Here is a 21,091-nt window from a genome sequence, read left to right on the forward strand (position 1 = left end):
GAGTATTTCAGGCTGTGGACCCTAGTGTCTGTTTGCTCTGAAAAGAGTCCTGAACAGTCAAAGGGCAAGTCCTGGATAGTGTTTTTGACTTCGTATGGGACTCGGGTTGGAGGGCAATGTCTAGACAAGGCTGCTCTTCCGTCTCTGAAATGATGTAGTAAGCTTCCACACACACCCAATACACCCCCATCCTTAAATACTCACCATCTTCATCCAGGTGTTTATGTACAAGGGACACGTGCATAGGGATGTTCCCATATTGGTCTGCTCTGCTGTTCTGATTGCCTGAATTGGCCACCCTTTCCATTATCTCCTTTATTTAATAAATCAATTAGTTTTAAATTCCAAACATGTTTTGATAACTATGTATCCAGTATTTTTAAGATAGTTTTATTTAATAATAAATTTTAAATGCTATTTTTGTGCATTTTAAATTACATTTGAATTTCCATCCAAATAGAGCTTGACGCAAATAACAAGTAAAAAATTAATCATGTAGTAAATAAGAATGTATCATTCATCATTTTATAAGAAAAATGTAAAAATTAAGAATCTGAATAAATGTAAATTAAGTTATGTAACTGCTTAAATAAATGTGTACAGCTACAATGTAACCTCCTGGTTAGCAAAAAGAAACACCAAATTTAGTGTAAAAGCTCCCTATATAGTTGCAAATCAAAGTGTTATAATGGTTAGCAACTAATGAGACAAAACTTTCTTTAGGAAAATAACTAAAAAGTACAAATGCAAAACATGATTAAAATCTATGATCTAACAAAGTTTCCTGCTTGCTAATTTAGATCACTTTGATTTAAATCAATCCACTCCGCAAGTGTCTCTAGATTATTAAAACTATAAACTTGGAAAACTATAAAAATATTTTTTGTCATTTACATAGTGTTTATTTTTTGGATTTCACTCAGTTGGGGGAATGCAACTAGTCTTGTAGGTTGCCTATTTTGGTTAACATGTACTAGCACAGGGGTGGGCAAACTTTTTGGCCCGAGGGCCACATCAGGGTTGCGAAACGGTATGGAGGGCCGGGTAGGGAAGGCTGTGCCCCCGCAAACAGCCTGGCCCCCGTCCCCTATCCATCCCCTCCCACTTCCCGCCCCCTGACTGCCCCCCCAGAACCCCTAACTCATCCACCCCCCTGTTCCTTGTCCCCTGACCGCCCCCTCCTGGGAACCCCCCCACCCCTAACCGCCCCGTCCCGGGATCCCATCCCCTATCCAACCACCCGTGCTCCCTGTCCCCTGACTGCCCCGACCCCTATCCACACCCCGCCCCCTGACAGGCCCCCCAGGACTCCTGACCCATCCAACCCCCCCCTTGTCCCCAGACCGCCCCTTCCTGGGACCCCAATCCCTAACTGCCCCCCCTAGACCCCACCCCGTATCCAATCCCCTCGCTCCATGTCTCCTGACTGCCCCGCACCCTGAACCTCCACCCCATCCAACTGTCCCCTGACTGCCCCCTGGGACCTCCTGCCCCTTATCCAACACCCCGCCCTTACCATGCCACTCAGAGCGGCAGGACAGGCTTATTGGAAAGCCTGGGAGGTGGGCAGGTGCAAGCTGTGCGCGGCAGCATGGCTGCTGGGGAGGGGGACAGCTGGGGAGGGGCCGGGGTCTAGCCTCCCCGACCTGGAGCTCAGTGGCTGTAGTTTGCCCATCTCTGTACTAGCATTCTGCCATTTGCTGTAAATTCAGACTTTCACTGTGACACCCCACCCAGCCTAAGAGGGCACAAGCCCTACACACCAAGATACTCATCACTAGGGGTGAAACCATGGCCCCACTGAAATCAAACAGCATGCAAACCATAACCCAGAGTTCTGCAATGACATGCATAATATTTCCCACATGCATTATTTAACACTACAGGAAAATATTAGGTATGGATTTAGATATCTAAAGGAAAGGAAACTCCACTCTTGTATCATTCATTCCTGAAGGCACCTATCTTTGAGCTTCTTATATAAAGAAAATGTACCTCCAAATTAGTCTGGAATCAATAGCATTATTTGTTAAAGCTTAAAGTTAACTAGGTGTTTTCATAGGACTGAAAACAATGTTTGTAAAGCATTTTAATTGGGTGACCCCTGGTTCATGTGTTGTGTGAAGGAGTAAATAACACTTTCTTATTCATTTTCTCCCCACCATGCAGATTTTATAGACCACTATCATATGCCCCCTCAGTCTCTTTTCCAAGCTAAACAGTCCCAGTCTTTTTAATCAATCCTCATAAGGAAGCTGTTCCATACCACTAATCATTTTTGTTACTGTCTCTGTACTTTTTCCAATTCTACTTGCAGTTTAGTACATGCCAGATCTGGTAGCAACTTATACCTGCTGCCATTTTTCTCCTCATCTTTTTGGGATGTTGCTGTGCACGAAAATCATCCAAGTTCTGTCTGGTAGACATTGATGGAATTTCTGTGTATGCAGTATGTATGCAAAACTGCAGGTGTAGCGTTTCTATAGGGTTCTATCCTTTTAGATGAAGGTTGTGTGCAGAGCAGGAGGAGATGAAGGCAGTGGTGAGCTGGAGCTGGTTTGCACAGGTTGGCTAGAACCGGTTGTTAAATTTAGAAGCCCTTTTAGAACTGGTTGTTCTGCGAGGGACAACCGGTTCTAAAAGGGCTTCTAAATTTCACCGGCCAAAAGTGGCACCTTAGGCGCCGACTCCAAGGGTGTTCCAGCCCTGGAGCACCCAAGGGGAAAATTTAGTGGGTGCAGAGCACCCACCAGCAGCTCCCCACCCCACCCCTGGCCCCAGCTCACCTCACCTCCGCTCCGCCTCCTCCCCTGAACGCCCCCCCCAGCCCCAGCTCATCTCCGCTCCGCCTCCGCCTCCTTCCCTGAATGCGCCGCCCCGCTCTGCTTCTCCGCCCCCACCCCACCGCTTCCCGTGAATCAGCTGTTCGCGCAGAAAGCCGGGGCAGGCTGAGAAGCAAGCGGCAGCTTCCAGCTCAGGCCCAGGGAGGCAGAGCAGAGGTGAGCTTGGGCGGGGCGGGGCGGGGCGGGGGGGGACGCGAGGAGGGCCGCCCGTGCAGCAGCAGGTAACCGGGGGGGGGGCACGCAGGGGAACCGCTCCCTGCCCCAGCTCACCTCCGCAACCCTCGGCCTGCATGGGAAGCTGCGGCCTGCTTCTCAGTCCTCCCTGGCTTCTCGCCGAACAGCTGATTCGCGGGAAGCCGTGGGGTGGGGGGGCACGGAGAAGCAGAGCGGGGCAATGAATTCAGGGGAGGAGATGGAGGCGGAGCAGAGGTGAGCTGGGGCCGGGCGTGGGGCGGGGAGCTGCCCGTGGGCGCTCTGCATCCACCACTTTTCCCCGTGGGTGCTCCAGCCCCAGAGCACCCAGGAAGTCGGCACCTAAGGCGCCACTGTTGATGTGATCAGTGGGGGGAATGGCCGCTCCCCCTGCTCTCCCGCAGCTATGCTCCCCCACCCCTAGGAGCCAGAGGGACCTGCCGGATGCTTCCTGGGAGCTGCCTCAGGTAAGCACCGCCGGGACTCTGCACCTCGCCCCCCAGCAGGTGCCTCTGGCTCTTAGGGGTGGGTTGGGCACCCACTACAGTGGCCCACAAGACCCTCCTGCCAGGTTCTGGGGGTAGTCAGGGGACAGGGGTGGATGGGGCAGGGGTCCTGGGGGGGCATCAAGGAACACAGGGGGGTTCGATGGGGCAGGAGTCCCAGGGGGCGGGGGTGGGCAACGACCCTCTCATGGGCTGAGGAGGGAACCCATTGTTAAGATTTTGGCAGCTCATCACTGGATGAAGGTGCTATTAAATACGCTAGCAGAAGTCTGAAGGGGGTCAGGTCTGAGACATCTAGGGCCTAGGAGCCTTTGACTGGCACAGAGGATCCACCTGGTTTTTACAGTTTCTGTAGCCAGGCTGACGCTTCCTGTATGTTAGCCATGAGGCTGGGGTTGGGGGCCTATGTTGTTCAGAGATGGGGCTGCGGTCCGGGCTCCGATGAGGGGGCTGATTCCGGGCCACTCCACGGCCTCCAGGACTAGGGACGCACGTACCCTCCTCTTGAGACCGCCACCCACGGTGGCACGCTCCCCCACAGAAACCACCCGAGGCCCCGCCCTTCAACCAAGTGAGCCCCACCCCTCTCCTCCCTCTCCCGTTGCTAGGGAAGTGAGGTCACACAGTTATGGCGGCTCGGGCCCGGAGACGCTGAGGAGATCCGTGACTCTGGGGAATCCGCGTCCATCCGACGGGGAGCGGCGCCGCCCGCTCGTCTCACTGGTTTCGAGCGGCAGGACTGGGGGCTGCAATGGTCACAGCAGTTGCCGGGCTCTGAATTGGCATCCGTGAAGCCGACTTGCGGGGGCAGAGCAGCCGAACTGGGCCGCTGCCATGGAGCTGAGAGTCGGGAACCGATACCGGCTGGGCCGGAAGATCGGGAGCGGTTCTTTCGGGGATATTTACCTAGGTAAGACGTGGACGTGGAGCCTTGTCCTGCAGGGTTCTGTCTCTGCGCTGCTTGGGCAGCTGTCTTGGGGCTCACGGGCCTATCGCGAGGGGTGAGGGCTCTTGGAAGAGTCTCACTGTGTTCTCCCGGGCTGGGATAGGGAGCAGGGGGTGGGGTGAGAGTCCGTTTATCCTCCGGTGCCGCCCGAGCTGTTCAGCTGCCAAAGAAATGCCCCCAAATCTCAGGAAGCTTCTTGTTGCCACATACGGAGGACGGACTAAATTCGCATTGAAGCATCACGTTCTAATTTAGACAGGGCTGACAGCCAGGTCTCCTGGATTCTGTGCTCATTTTTTGCTGATTTACTCCCTCTGTGACATTGGGCAAGCTGTTTTCATACCCTGTTCCACTGTCTTCCCATCTCTAAAACGGGATAAGGATACTGACTTACCATTTGACGACTGCGTCAAGTGACTTGAAAATGAACCATGAATGTTGGTGCTAGATATCATGATAATTGCTATAGAGTTGATGAAATTGCTGTGATTTTGTCTACGTTTCTGATTGGCCTATAAGAAATTAGCCAACTAATGATAATTAGGTCTTGGCAAAAAAAAATCAAACCCTTTAAAAACCATTATAATGTAGTGGGCCTCTGTGACTTTTCATGCCTTGTGTATCTTACTTACCCAGTCTTGTCTTAAGTTCTTCAGGGCAGGGATTGTCTCTTCCTCTGTGTTCACACAGTACCTATCACGGTGGTTCCTTAGTTCTGACTTGGGCCTCTAGATTTTATTAATAATTTAAATCATAAGCAGACTTGAGAAATTGCATCTTTTTAAACACATTTTTAATGTGTTCTGAAAAAAAGGTCTCTGGATTTTTATCTTTGGAAGGCTATTCCAATTTCGATAAGCAGACACCTGTGCAAACATGCTACATATGGGATTTGTTTTCAAATTTTATGTGTAGCATGTTACCACAGATGTCTGCTTTCAAAAATTGGAATAGCCTTCCAAAGATGAGCCAGAAAAACTTACTTCCCTGCAACCACTGCTGGGAAACTGTAGCCACCTAGATTAAAAAGAATATCACTGATTTGTGTGTGTATCAGCTGTATCTGTACACAAATTAATTTACTTTTCTACACTACAATATTTCTTATTGCAGTGGACAGCTGTTCCTCAGAACTAACTTCTAAACTAAAATCACTTGTTCACAGGCAGTGAATATTGATTATCCTTGAATAGAACACGTGAAATGAAATCTCCATGTTTCTAGCTGAAGGTCTGCAGTATATATAGACAGAGATCAGGATTCTATGGGTCTATTAATGTATTCATTTAGAAGGCTGAGGATGGTAGTATATGTTGCTACGCACATGTAATACCAGTGCTCCAGAATCTGCACTGGCTACCTATGGGTTTCTGGGTGGACTTTAAGATGCTGGTTTTGCGGGGCCTGCCTACCTAAGGCCTTGTCTACACTACAGGGGAAATTCAATCTAAGGTACGCAATTTGAGTTACGTGAATAGTGTAACTCAAATCATCATAGCTTAGATCTACTTACTGCGGGGTCCACACTATGCGATGTTGACGGGAGATGCTCTCGATCCAGTGGAGTACAGGAGTCAATGGGAGAGTGATCTGTGAAGACCCACTAAATTGACCGCAGATGCATTGATCGCCACTCTCTGCCTCTCACCATGCAATACTGCCATAGCTAAGATCAGCAGAGGCATTTGAGTTGGAGTTCCCATAGTATATTCAGACCTGTAATTATCCACTGTTGCAGTTCCATCTCTGGGGGTGATGGTAGAGGCAAGAGAGCAAGCCAGTGCTTGTCATCCCTATCTACACTAGAGCTTCTGCTGGTGGAGCTGAACAAGTGAAGTATTAGTCCTGTATTTGCTATCCTGGACAATCCCTTAGAGAGAGTTGTTTGCAGAATATCCTGCATGAGAGTGACCCCTTCTTTTGGTTCAGAACAACCAACTAGTTTGAGTTCACTGTTAGGGCATGCTGCTAACAAACATGATGTTTTGGCAGACATGTGGGGAGAGTTTCAGTTTGAAGGAATGAGGCTAATTATGTAGACTTTTTGGGGTGGGGGGAGAGAATCTGTCCCCACCCTCCCCCCAGGAGCTGTCATGTGATGTTTTTGTGAATAACAATTCTTAGTTTTATTATGTGTGTGCATTCAGCTACCTGGTAGGGTGTCTAGAGCCTAGAATAGGTATTGTTTGTCTAAATGTTGAAATAGAAACAAATATGAGCTGAGTCTACACTGTTTTTCCTCCATGTTGGGAAAATAACATAGGACCTAATCACATCAGCCACACCATCAGAGGCTCATTCACCTGCACATCTACCAATGTGATATATGCCATCATGTGCCGGCAATGCCCCTTCTGCCATGTACATTGGCCAAACCAGACATTCTCTATGCAAAAAAATAAATGGACACAAATCAGATGTCAAGAACACTTCAACCTCCCTGGTCACTCAATTACAGACCTAGAAGTCGCAATACTCCAACAAAAAAACTTCAAAAACAGACTCCGAGAAACTGCAGAATTGGAATTAATTTGCAAACTGGACACCATTAAATTAGGCTTGAATAAAGACTGGGAGTGGATGGGTCATTACACAAAGTAAAAACTATTTCACCATGCTAATTTTCCCCCTACTGTTACTCACACCTTCTTGTCAACTGTTTGAAATGGGCCATCCTGATTATCACTACAAAAATTTTTTTTCTCCTGCTGATAGTAGCCCACCTTATTTGATCAGTCTTGTTATAGATGGTATGGCAACACCCATTTTTTCATGTTCTCTGTGTGTATATATATCTTCCTACTGTATTTTCCACTGCATGTATCCGATGAAGTAGGTTTTAACCCACAAAAGTTTATGCCCAAATAAATTTGTTAGTCTCTAAGGTGCCACAAGTACTCCTTGTTCATTTTTTTAAAACTAGTTTCTTCTCACAATTGTGAAGCCAGTATGAATAGGGCATAACTTAGTCAAAACAACTTTTAAAATTATTTAAAACCTATTTCACTGTCTAACCAATAATGGCTTTTAATATTCACTCTGTAGATTTTAAGAATCCACCCAAATTTTAGATTGGGATTTTGATTTATTTCCCTGACTTATCCTCCTTCACTACAAATATAGGATGTGCTGGGAGGTTAGGGCCCTCTCAAATGACACTTTTTAGACAGGAGTCAGCAGTTCTTCCTCAGTGACTTTGTGCTTTCAGATTCTCTGCCTCATCCTTCAAACTGTAGGTGTTTAGAATCACATCAAGCTGGCTGTGTGGGACTTGCAGGCAGAATTTCAAAATCCAAAGCACTATCTGAAATAAAACCGTTTGAAGTGGGAATTTAAAAAGAACTAAGAGTTTAATATGCCTAAATCTTTTGAAATTGCCCCCTTGAAAGGAAAAGGGAAAAAAAAGTAGAATGGATTCTCAGATGGTATTTTAAATAGTCCCAAGAATGTACAGTATACAGCTAGAGAAGAATAACAAATTTAAAATAGATAGCTGTTCTAAAGTTTAATACGCTAGACCAGTCTTTGGAGTCAAACCAGTATAAATGATGACAAAACTTGGCGCACTGTGTTTCAGACTTGTGCATGGCGTTTGTCAGTTTGGCAACTCCTTATTCTAAGTCAAATGTTCACAACCCCATTACATTTACTATTAAAAATAAAATTTTAAAATCTATACTACTGCTACGTTTGACCACAAACCATGAAGGCCACCCCAAAGTTATTCTGGAAACTTTCTTTTCTTTAGAATTGTAATAAAATGCCTTGCAATTCCCTGATCACTGTCAGCAGTCACACTCCACCACTTGGGAAACACTGTTCTAGAGTATAACCATGTATCATTTAATTCTTACATCTAAATAGGACAGAATAAAACCAAACATTTTCACTGATGGATATAAACATTGAAAAGTATCTAGATTTAAAATGAGGGAACAGGGAAATAGGAATGCAAAATTGTATGGGTTAAAAACATCACCTGCCTTTGTTTTTATTAAGTAAAATAAAGCCTTATAATGTAACACTCACTTTTCACTCTTTCAAAAACTGAAGTTGAGGTTTTTTTATACTGTCTCATTTATTGTCTGTCTTTAAGGTAATAGTTTATTTGGGTTTATACAAAGAGTGCCTATACAAGGCTCTTAGGTGCTCTTTATACAAGTTATGAGGAGAAATATTAAATAGCAGCTTAACATCATATCCAGCAGAACTCGATCCCGTACAAAACACTGTCTCCACATGGATCTCATCCCCATCAAATCCTATCCTTTGCAGCAGCTGATGGAAATATATTCATGTGGCATGCCCTGAAGGTTAGCAGACCAGGACTGTTTCTGACTAGGGTAAGAAAGAAGGCTATTTCTAGAGGTGATGATCCCTAACAGAGAATGCTTCACCACCAGTCCTCTCTCCGTCTGGAATTCTTTTACTGATTGCAGCTGTGGTGGTATGGTACAGGATGGGAGCTCACAAGAGCTTATGCTCAAATAAATTTGTTAGTCTCTAAGATGCCACAAGTACTCCTTTTCTTTTCTCTGATACAGTGGTTCTCATTCTGTGGGCCACCCGATTACCACACAGCTGCAGCCCAGCTGTGTGCTAAAAACTATTCAAAATTTGCCACTCTGGGCTAGCAGGACGTGGGGCCAGCTGAGGGGGAGAGGGCATTAGGCAGCCCAGCCCTGCTGGAGCACTATTGCCAACAGTGGGCCTGGTGAGTTCAGCAGGGAGGCATGGTGCGTGGCAGTGGGTCTTGGGGGGTGGAGGTCTCTAGGCAGTGAGGGGTTTGTGCGGGGTGCTGGGCAGCGTAGGCCATAGTGTGGGGGGGATGCTACAGCACCCCCAGGCTTTACTTGGGGCTCCACTCCTGACACCCTGCACCCGGGGTCCTGGCTGCTGGCCCTGCACTCCCACTCTGTGGAAGTCTCTGGGTGGGAGGTGCTGGGCATAGGGGTCTGTGGGAGAGTTTAGCTGGAGGGGCACTGGGCATACAGATCTGTTGGGGGGGGAGGGGGTGTCTCTGGGCAGGGGAGCACTAACTTTAAGCGTGTGAGAGAAGACTGGTATTTCTCTCCTGCCCTCACTTCTCCCACAACATATAGTCCTCCCATCCCCCATTTCCAGGTCACCTTTCACTTCCTGTCCCATTAAGCCATTAGCACTTTAGAAGAAAAGTGTGCACAAAAAAAGTTGGTAAAATCTGTGAATGTTAAGAAATCTTTTTGGAGGAGGGCTATATTGCAGGAACCCCCTTGCTCAAATTTTGATTGCTAACATTACCCCATTGTACCATGAGCAATAGCAAATTTCAGGCCAATCTGAGCAAGCATATAGATTTTGAGCACTAAGAAGAATCATCCTTTCAGAAGACTTTTCTGTTTAATCTCAACTGTAGTAGAAGTCATGTTCTGCTGTAATATTGTATGAAATTAATTATCAACATCTGCTTTGCTATATCCAGATTCCCAGCAAAGGTTAATCCTGAAAACATAGGAGGCTCTGAGGAGGTATGGAGTGCTTATAGAATCATAGAATATCAGGGTTGGAAGGGACCTCTGGAAGTCATCTAGTCCAACCCCCTGCTCAAAGCAGGACCAATCCCCAATTTTTGCCCCAGATCCCTAAATGGCCCCCTCAAGGATTAAACTCACAACCCTGGGTTTAGCAGGCCAAAGCTCAAACCACTGAGCTATCCCTCCCCACAGTGAGTGGCCCATTCATCTCAATGAGATGTTCTCAGATGAATGGGAACGCCCTGTGGACACAATTACAATTGAAACAATAATTCAGATGTGTGAACTGCACCATTCATCTCTGAGTGCTCTCATCCCACACCCAGTGCTATTTCTTTAAAACCAATTATATGCATCAAGCGTGCACATTCTTAGCTCCTTACCCAGGTCTTGGCACTGTATGCTTCATGCATGCTCCCAGCAGGCCTCTTCTCATCCCTCACTCCAACTCCAGAGTGACAGGTGACCCCCAGACCCCAGCACACCCACAGGAAGGAAGAATATAGGCTAACAGGTGCCCTCTACCCCGATCCCTTCCACCCACCTCCATGAAACCCCTTTTAGTGTGTCTCCCCTCCCACTCCCCCTGACCCCCACCACACATTTTCATTTATCCCCCTCCACTCACTGTAGCCCCAAACCCCTCCCTATGTCTTCACTCCCTAATTTCCCCTCCTTCCCAGGAGGCGTTCATTTGTGTAATTTATTTTCTTTTAAAAAATAGTTTTAGCACCTTCTGAATTTTCTGCTGTACTCTGATTAAATTTTTCCAAAACAAAAACCCTTAGACAGTCAAATTGTAGCAACATGCCAACTTTTTTCCCCCTTCAGATTTCTTCAGACGTTCAGACTTGAACTCATAGTTAAGGCTACAATTTAATTATGGGTATTTTTAGTAAAAGTCATGGACAGGTCATGGGCAAGACTCAAAAAATCATCATAAATACCCCTGATTGAATCTTAGGGGAGGGTGCTGCCTGGCTAACCCTAACCCAGCCACACAGGCCACTACAGAAGTCGTCACAGAGGTCGCAGGAAGTCATGGAGTACGTGACTTCCATGACAAACATAGAGCCCTATTCATAGTGCCAGAATGTTGCTCAATTTCAATGACTGTAAAATGTCCCCTTAAACTGTGCGGGTCCAGAACCATGGCTGGCTCACAGTTCTCTTGGGAAATTTGTCTGCTTCTGTGCAGCATAATCCATTTGGCATTTGAGCATTAGGCTCTTGCCTATCTGCAGAGCCAAAATCTTTTTTTGAATACTGTTTTCAATGTTTCTTCCTTAAAGAGTTAGTGGTTGTCATGCAGTAGCTGGGATAAATGTTGAGTGATTGAGTCCATTTGGCCAATGATCAAACCATGGCTTTGCAGAAAAGTTGGTAAAATCTGTAAATCTTAAGCAAAGTTGTTTTGGGGGGTATATTTCAGGAACCCCTGTGATGGGTTTCCCCAGGGGTGCCCCCTAGAACTGGGGTACCACTGAGCACCCTGACCCACAAGCCTGGGTGCTTTCTCATACTGTACTGCTGTGACAAGCTGCAAAGCCCTCCAGCCTGCACTTTCACCAGCATTCACACAGGTAGGGACATACCCAGCTGCAGTTACACTCAGGCTTTCTAACCCCCAGCTTCCCAGCCTAGTACTCCAGAGCAGTACCATCTTGCCCTGGTCAAATCTGGCCAGTATATGGGTTTAATACCTGGTCCACCTCTCCCTCAATGTGGGGAGAACAATGCACGCTTGTGGTAACCAAGCAGAGATTTTCCCCAAGCACTCCAATCAAAGCTCACTGGTTTATATTAAAACAAAAACAAGTTATTAACTACAAAAGATAGATTTTAAGTGATAGCAAATAGATCAAAGCAGATTACCTGGCAAATGAACAAAAAATGCTAAGTAAGATTAATATACTAAATAGATTGGATATAAATAGCAGATTCTCACCGTAACTGATGGTACAGGCAGACTTAAGAACATAAGAATGGCCCTACTGGGTCGGACCAAAGGTCCATCTAGCGCCGTATCCTATCTTCTGACAGTGGCCAGTGCCAGGTGTCCCAGAGGGAATGAACAGAACAGGTAATCAAGTGATCCATCCCCTGTTGCTCATTCCCAGCTTCTGGCAAACAGAGGCTAGGGACAGCATTCCTGCCCATCCTGGCTAATAGCCACTGATGGACCTATCCTCCATGAATTTATCTAGTTCTTTTTTGAACCCTGTTATGGTCTTGGCCTTCACAACATCGTCTGGCAAGGAGTTCCATAGGTCGACTGTGCATTGTGTGAAGAAATACTCTTATTTGTTTTAAACCTGCTGTCTATTAATTTCATTTGGTGACCACTAGTTCTTGTGTCATGAGAAGCAGTAAACACCACTTCCTTATCTACTTTCTCTACACCACTCATGATTTTATAGACCTCAATCATTTCTCCCCTTAGCCGTCTCTATTCCAAGCTGAAAAGTCCCAGTCTCATTAATCTCTCCTCATACAGCTGTTCCATAGCCCTAATAATTTTTGTTGCCCTTTTCTGAACCTTTTCCAATTCCAATATATCTTTTTTTGAGACGGGACAACCACATCTACGCACAGTATTCAAGATGTGGGCATACCATGGATTTATATAGAGACAACATGATATTTTCTGTCCTATTTTCTGTGCCTTTCGTAATTATTCTCAGCATTCTGTTTGCTTTTTTTGACTGCCGCTGCGCATTGAGTAGATGTTTTCAGAAAACTATCCACAGTGACTCAGAGATCTTTCTTGAGTGGTAACAGCTAATTTAGACACCATCATTTCATATGTATAGTTGGGATTATGCTTTCCAATATGCATTACTTTGCATTTATCAACATTAAATTTCATCTGCCAGATTGTTGCCCAGTCACCCAGTTTTGAGAGATCCTTTTGTAGCTCTTCGCAGTCTGCCTGGGTTTTAACTATCTTTAGTATTTTTGTAACATCTGAAAATTTTGCCACCTCACTGTTTACCCCTTTTTCCAGATCATTTATGAATATGTTGAATAGGACTGGTCCCAGAACAGACCCTAAGGGACACCACTATTTACCTCTCTCCATTCTGAAAACTGACAATTTATACCTACCTTTTGTTTCCTATCTTTTAACCAGTTACAAGTCCATGAGAGCACCTCCCCCCTTATCCTGTGGCAGCTTACTTTGCGTAAGAGCCTGTGGTGAGGGACCTTGTCAAAGGCTTTCTGAACATCTAAGTACATTATATCCAATGGATTCCCTTGATCCACATGCTTGTTGACCCCCTCAAAGAATTCTATAGATTGGTGAGGCATGATTTCCCTTTACTAAAACAATGTTGACTCTTCCTCAACAAATTATGTTCATCTATATGTGTGACAATATTGTTCTTTATTGTAGTTTCAACCAGTTTGCCTGGTACTGAAGTCAGGCTTACAGGCCTGTAATTGCCGGGATCGCCTCTGGAGCCCTTTTTAAAAATTGGCATCACACTAGCTATCCTCCCGTCATCTGGTACAGAAGCTGATTTAAAAGATTATATATCATAGTTAGTAGTTCTGCAATTTCACATTTGAGTTCCTTCAGAACTCTTGGGTGAATACCATCTGGTCCTGGTGACTTATTGCTGTTTAATTTATCAGTTTGTTCCAAAACCTCTTCTAATGATACCTCAGTTTGGGACAGTTTCTCAGATCTGTCATCTAAAAAGAATGGCTCAGGTTTGGGAATCTCCCTCACATCCTTAGCTGTGAAGACCGATGCAAATAATTCATTTAGTTTCTCCACAACGGCCTTACCGTCCTTGAGTGCTCCTTTAGCTCCTCCATCGTCCAGTGGCCGCACTGGTGGTTTAGCAGGGTTCCTGCTTCTGATGTACTTAAAATAAATTTTGCTATTACGTTTTGAGACTTGTAGATTTTTAAGGCACAAGCTACACTTGCTTTGCAGCTTGGAATCCCCAGGTGTTTCATAGACAGGCTAGAAATCCCTTCACCCTGGGTCCAGCACAGGGTGGATAAAAATCAATTATTTAAAAATTAAAAAAAAAAAAAAAAATCGGGTTTTTTGATAAAATGCTTTTTGAGGAAAAAAACCTGTCTAAAGATAGTTTTAATTAAGGTACATTATAGCTCAAAGATATCTCATCATGCAATTGGGATTATAAATTCTAATTCTATGGTATGAGACAATATATTCATGTAATGCTTAAGAAAAGCTTTGTAAATGAGTTCCAATAGTTCATGGATTAGGGACCCAATCTTATGGGGTTCCGGGGGCTTCTGTATAGATTATTTAGGTCAAATCTTTCTTATCTACCCAATGGGACTCAGTGCTCAGTCTAGAAGATACCATCAGAAATGCTTAGTTTTGTAGTTCTCAAACTGTGGATTTGTGTCTCCAGAGATAATATGCTTGTTAACGGCAAAAATATTTTAAAATAAATAAATACTATACAGAGGTGAGAAATAATTAAATAAAACAATTTAAATGTCTATCTGGTGATGTTCTCCTCCTAATACAGCATGGTGAGAAAATCCTCCAAATATTAATGATTAACCTTTGACTTGTGGATAGTTCACCTCCCAATGACTTCATAAATATCTGCTTCAATTACCTTTGGTAAATGAAATAACCAAACAATCATTCATTTTCTGATATAGCTGTAAAACTAATCTGAAAAGTTTTCAAAATAAATCACTTTAAAAATGTATAGTATGTACCTTCTAAAAATGAAACCTACATCTATCTCTTAGTGGGAAGAAGACGTATTAAGGTTATAACAACCAACAATAATGTACTTTTATGTAGAAATCCAGGATTAAATAGAGTCTTCCTGACTAGTGATTTAAATCATGATTTAAACCAATTTGGTTTAAACCAAATCCACCCTGGTCCAGCACTTCTCCCAGTTCAGTCTTCGTTCCAGAGGTGTTTCCAGGAGTCAGCTTGTGGGGAGTGAAGAACCATGGATGATGTCACTCCCTGCCTTATATAGCTTTAGCATATGGTGGGAGCCCTTTGTTTCAAAACCTGGTTCCCAGACTGGTTTGTGGAAAAATACTGACATCCCAAGATGGCTTCCAGTGGCCTGGTCACATGTCCTTGTAGCGTCACAGCAGCCAATACTTACAGGCTGTCTGTAGCCTTCTCAGGAAGGCTCACCAGGTGGGATATAAGCTTCTCATAAGGTCTGCTGTTTTCCCTAATGGCTCATTGCCCTAAATAGGCCCAACCAAACCAGCTATGTAGACTGAAAGCATCTAGTGTAGTGGGTGTAACTTATGTGTAATTACATTTGAAGTACAGATACATAGTATTTATAACTTCAGATACAAAAATGAGGCATGCATACAAATAGGATAATCATATTCAGCAAATCATAACTTTTCCAATGACACCTCACATGACTTATCTTGTACAAAATGCATCATAATTATGCCATAACTATATTATAATAATATTACTAGGACAAATATGGGGTGCAGTCACACCTCCATGTCAGATGACCCCAAATTTGGATCACTAACCCTGTCCCACACCCCATGAGGGACTCCAAATTTCAAGGCAGTCCAAGTAACCATATGGATTTTTAAGCACTTAGAAGAGTCAATATTTAAACAAAATGGAACTCTTGACCTTACCTATGGGAAAACTGGCACTCTACTGTAGTATTGAGAATATAGGCAAGCCAAAGAGTACACTCTCCATTCAAGTGAAGTCCGAGATGGATTAGAAGACCACATAACAGAGAAGTTCCTTTTGTTCCTACCCACACAAATAGTGCCAAAGACGGGACTCATTCTAGGGATAAAACCTAGTTAGAGAACACCAGGGAGAAACTCAGATCAAGAAACAGGTCCAGTCAATTCTTAAAGTAATCAGTCTGACTGCAACTGAGTCAGCATTTACTCAGAGATAGGCCTAGGTGGCAAGATATCTCCCTTTTTAGATACGCAGTTCTAACTGACTTCTCAACATTGGTTATGAGAGTGCAATATGGATACTCTCGGGAGCTCCAGACTCCTCCACATCTCTTCGTCTCCTTTCCAGGCTTGAGGGAAAAGAGAAACCATTCTAAAAGCCAAACCATTCTAAAAGAGATCTTGTACCTCCTGGAACTAGGGTTACTGGAGTCTGTCCACAAGAAGGGCTCTCCTTGCATTTTTTTCATAGTAAGAAAGATTTGGAGGAGTCCTAGCTGTCCTCGACCTTAAGAATCTGAACAAATTAATAAAGAAGATTAAACTCAGAATAGAAATTCTAGTTTCCACTCTGTTCAGTCTCTTCAAGAGATGAGATCAGCGGACCTGGGAGTTTCTCTGCTTCAACTGTAGGAACCTTTACTAGCAATACAAAACATTGCCTTCAGATCTGTTTCCCGTGCCCACCCCTGCAGATCTTTTATTGATAGTTACAATAGCCAAGCTAAGTTCAGTTATACCTGAGCTCACTTACACAACTGTTCAAACAGTGGCATTTTATCAGCATAATCCCAAGGAACCTTTCAGGAGTTAACCTCAGAAAATCTTCTCCATGCTTCCTGCGCATGGGTTCTCAATAAACACAGAAGATTGCTGAACCCCTCACAGAGAACCTTCTGCCTAAGGGGCAAGATAGAAACTTGGAAAGCCAGAGTCTTTCTGAAACAGGAAAGAAGGTTCAACAAGCTTCAGATGCTGCTCTCAGAGGTGTATCAGAACTGTGTCTACAGTTCTGTGGTGTTTTGGTCTCATGTATGTAGAGTGTGTACTCTATGGGCCTGACTGCACATGAGTGCTTCAGCGATTCCTCTTAGAGACTTTTGACCATTCCCAGCCTGAGATGTCACTGTGAAAGTGAAGACACCAGCCAGATTTACTTAGTCAGTTACTTAGTAGAAATAGGAACCCCAGGTGATTCATAGCTTCTAAGGCCAGAAGCAATCAATGTGATCATCTCGTCTGATCTCCTGTATAGCACAGCCCATAGAATTTTCCCCCAAATAATTCCTAGAACATATCTTTTAGGAAAAATTCAGTTTTGATTTAAACATTGTTAATGATGCAGAATCTACCACAACCCTTGGTACGGTTTCATGGTTAATTACTCTCACTGTTAAAAATGTATGCCTCATTTCCAGTTTGAATTTATTTAGCTTCAGCTTCCAGCCATTGGTCATGTTATACCTTTCTCTGGTAGATTGAAGAGCCCATTATTAAATATTTGTTCTCCATGTAAGTACTTACAGATCGTAATCAAGTCACCCCTTAACCTTTTCTTTAAACTAAATAAATTGAACTCCTTGAGTCTGTCATTATAAGGCATGTTTTCTAATCCTTTAATCATACTTGTGGCTCTTCTCTGAACCCTCTCCAATTTACCAACATGCTTCTTGAATTATGGGCACCAGAACTGGACACAGTATTGCAGCAGCAGTCACACCAGTGCCAAATACAGAGGTAACATAATCTCCCTACTCCTACTCAAAATTCCCCCGTTTATGCATCCCAGGATTGCAATAACTCTTTTGGCCACAGCTTGACACTGGAAGCTCATGTTCCAGCTGATTATCCACCACAATCCCAACATTTTTTTCTGAGCCACAGCTTCCTAGGGCAGTGTCCCCCATCCTGTAAATATGGCCTCCATTCGTCCTTCCTTTGTACATTTACATTTACCCATGTTAAAATGCATATTTGTTTGCTTGTAGTTAGTTTACCAGGCAATCTAGATCCCTCTGAATCAGTGACCTGTCTTCATTATTTACCACTTCCCCAGTAATTTTATATGATGGTAAGATCACAATCCAGGACCTGAAATTTTTGTTTATGGGTGCCAGCCGTTCAGGACAGGGGAGCATGATTGGGTCATTGCAATACATAGGAAATGTGAAGGGGTTCAGAGACCAGTTCTAGAACAACTACTTCTGAGAGATAAGAGATCAGGCTGGTTCTCCTAGACTTACAGGATTATGTCTTGGTTTGATCAGACAACACAACGGTAGCATACATAAATTTTCAAGTTCAGGTGTAAATGCCGAAGCAATATAGATGCCCTCCTAAATGGAAAGTTACCATGCCACCCTTAGGGCATAAACTGGATACTGAACACAAAAGTAGACTAGTTAAAGAAGGCAATTTAGAATAGTCACAGAACTAAGGAGTGTTCCAATTGTATTTAGGGAGCTAGGCCATGTCTGGGTGGATCTCACAGTGGCACACTTATCCAAAGTAATAGACTTAGTCATATTAATAAATTCCAGGGCCAAAAGAAACCATTGTCGTCATCTAATCTGACCTCTAGTGTAACAGCCCATAGAACTTCCCCAAAATAATTTCTAGAGCATATCTTTTAGACGAACATCCAGTGTTGTTTTAAAAATTGTCAGTGATAGAGAATCCACCACAACCCATGATGTGATTCCAGTGGTTAATTACTCTCATCCTTGCTACATCTGAAATGTCTCAAGTTGAGGGAAAGATCATGATCCAAAATAGAAAATGTATCACTTGATTACTTCATTTATAACATGAATAAAAATTGATGATGATTTTGAAAAAAAAAAAATTGATGGATTTTCGAATTTTGTTTAAATTATAGTTTCTTTTTAAAAAATAAAACTGTTCAAAATTAAATCTGAATTTATTATAAAATATGTTAGGGCCTAAATTTATCTCTTAAAACATTTAAATAAAAAAATGGGCTGAATCCATGAGCCTCTATCAAAATCTTTTTTATATAATTAAAGAGTAGATTTTTTTCCACATAACTTTTGAGGTTAAGCTTTATAAATATGGCACAGTAGGTCACATACTGTATTAAGGTCTTGTTTTGTTTAATAACAAGAAACTGTATATGTTCTTTTGCTTGTTTAAATTCCTCTTATACTAATGCATCTTGACACAAATCATGTGCAAAAACTTAATTATCTAGTAAATAAGCAATATATCATTTATCATTTTCTAACATACTAAAATATACAATTAATAAGAATCTGAAAATATTAAAATATATAATTGCTTAAATAAATGTACATAAGTGTACCTTCTTTGGTAGCAAAAATATGTACCAAATATAGTTTAAATGGGTGACTGAGTTGTAAATAAACACGTTTTAGTGGTTATATCAACCAATAAGAATGCACCTTTCTTTAGAAAATTATGTACCTAAAGGAAACTTGATTGCAATCAATTATTTAAACTGAGGCTTTCCACTTGGTGATTTAAATCATGTATTTAAGTAGTCTTGATTTAAATCAATCCACCCCATTCCCTTCTGTGACTGACCACTTCCCCCAGTCATCAACAGCTGCTCTAGGTGTAGATTAAGATCTCTTCAGGCTGCTCTTGCAGAATGGGACCTCAGCAGATGAGAATGATTTGACTTTTAGTATGTAAATTAATGAGTTTGACTGTGTATTTTATAATGAATACACAGAATATAATTGAGCTGACCTTATTTTCAACAGAGAAAGCTGTACAACTTATTTTCCTGTAGTGTAAGTCCCCTATGGGCACTCACGGTATGTCTACACTGCCTTTAGACACCCATGGCTGGCACATACCAGCTGACTTGGGCTCATAGGTCTAGGCCTAAGGGGCTGTATAATTGCAGTGTAGATGTTTGGGCTCAAGCTGTAGCCTACGCCCTGGGACTCTCCCACCTCTCAGGGCCTTAGAGCCTGGGCTCTAGCCTGAGCCCAAACATCTACACTGCAGTTAAACAGCCCTTTAGCCCAGCCCCATAAGCCCAAGTCAGCTGATGTGGTCCAGCTGCATGTTTTTAGTACATACCCTCAGAGAACTGAAAATTAACTTAGTAGATTTCCTTTCTAGAAATAACTTCTCCCCAAGTCCAAGACACACTTCTTTGGGTATGTCTGCACTGTAGTGTAAGCCCAGGGTTAGTAGAACTCTAGTTAGCAGACCCTAGGCTTGTTAATTTAGGGCTTGAATGTTTACACTAATTTGTAACCCCAGGTTAGCAATTGTTGAACTCTGGGTCCCTGACTTGGGCTCCAGTGTCTACACTGCATTATGCAGTCCCAAGTCCAACCACTCATATTCCAGACTTTCTAGTCCCCTCCCAAAATGTGGCTGCTCTTGCCCACTGTTCATGGTGCAGCGTGGGAACACTTGGCTGTCCATGGGGCAAAGAAAACCAGCCCGTGGGATTGTAGAATACTTTTGGTGGACTCCAAGCATGAGTCCAATGGGCCTGTGGCAACACTGCAAAGCAATAAGGCTTGAATCTGGGTCCCCGTTTGACTCGGGCTCGGACCCTTCATCCCTGTGGGGATCCTGGGACGAAACCCTAGGTTAGTGTGATTTGTGTGTAGATGGAAGGGGGATTAGGGTTGAGCCTGAGTTCAAACCCTGGGCTGACGTTGCAGTATAGACATATTCTTTGCCGTTAGTAGTTATCTACCTTTCAGCTGTGGTTTTCGTCCTGCTTTACTCAATGTTGCACCTAGACATCTAGTTGGCTAAAATGTATTTTTCAGGCTATGTCTACACTACAACTTACTTCAGTATAACTTACATTCACACCCCTGAGCAATGTAAGTTACACCAACCTAAGCACTGGTGTGAACAGTGCTACGTCAGCAGGGGAGCTTCTCCTACCGACATAGCTACTGCCTCTCGCGGAGGCAGGAGTTAAGACAAAGGGAGAGCTCTCTTCCATCAGCTTAGAGCATCTTCACCAGAAGCAGTACAGCGGTGCAGCTGCTTTAGTGTATATATAGCCTCAGTATCCAGTCATCTGGAAGGACTTTCCATTCATATGGGGACTTAGCCATGCTGGTCAGTGCTTTTTTTTTTTTTTTTTTAAACTGATTCGGCACTAGTGTTGACTGTGGGGGCCTCAAGATAACTTCAGCTGATCCAACATACTAATTTCAGTTTTTCTTTGATTGGGACAGATTACAAGCATACCATTCCATTGTTCGGTGCCCTGTACTGGCTTTCCATCAAATTGCTGATCTGCTTTTGCAGATCCTGATGGTTCACCTCTAAGTTCTAACTTGTCTAGAAACTGCCTTTATTTCCGTCAGTGAAACAAAGCCATTGTAGATTACAGAACTTGAGGTATAACTTTCAATCCCAGCAAGG

General features: G+C 43.6%; 1 protein-coding gene across 3 annotated transcripts in view; it reads left to right on the plus strand.

Moving 5' to 3' along the window:
- Positions 1 to 4,174: 4,174 nt before the first annotated feature.
- CSNK1D (casein kinase 1 delta) overlaps positions 4,175 to 21,091 on the plus strand; it is a 68,041-nt gene continuing 51,124 nt past the window's right edge. For all 3 annotated transcript variants that reach the window (XM_077833000.1, XM_077832999.1, XM_077832998.1), the window contains exon 1: positions 4,175 to 4,451. In XM_077833000.1, the coding sequence (XP_077689126.1) occupies positions 4,376 to 4,451 (76 nt within the window). In that variant the 5' untranslated portion in view covers positions 4,175 to 4,375. The remainder of the gene's footprint in view (positions 4,452 to 21,091) is intronic.

The sequence above is a fragment of the Eretmochelys imbricata genome, chromosome 14 (assembly GCF_965152235.1).
Source record: "Eretmochelys imbricata isolate rEreImb1 chromosome 14, rEreImb1.hap1, whole genome shotgun sequence".
Lineage (NCBI taxonomy): Eukaryota > Metazoa > Chordata > Testudines > Cheloniidae > Eretmochelys > Eretmochelys imbricata.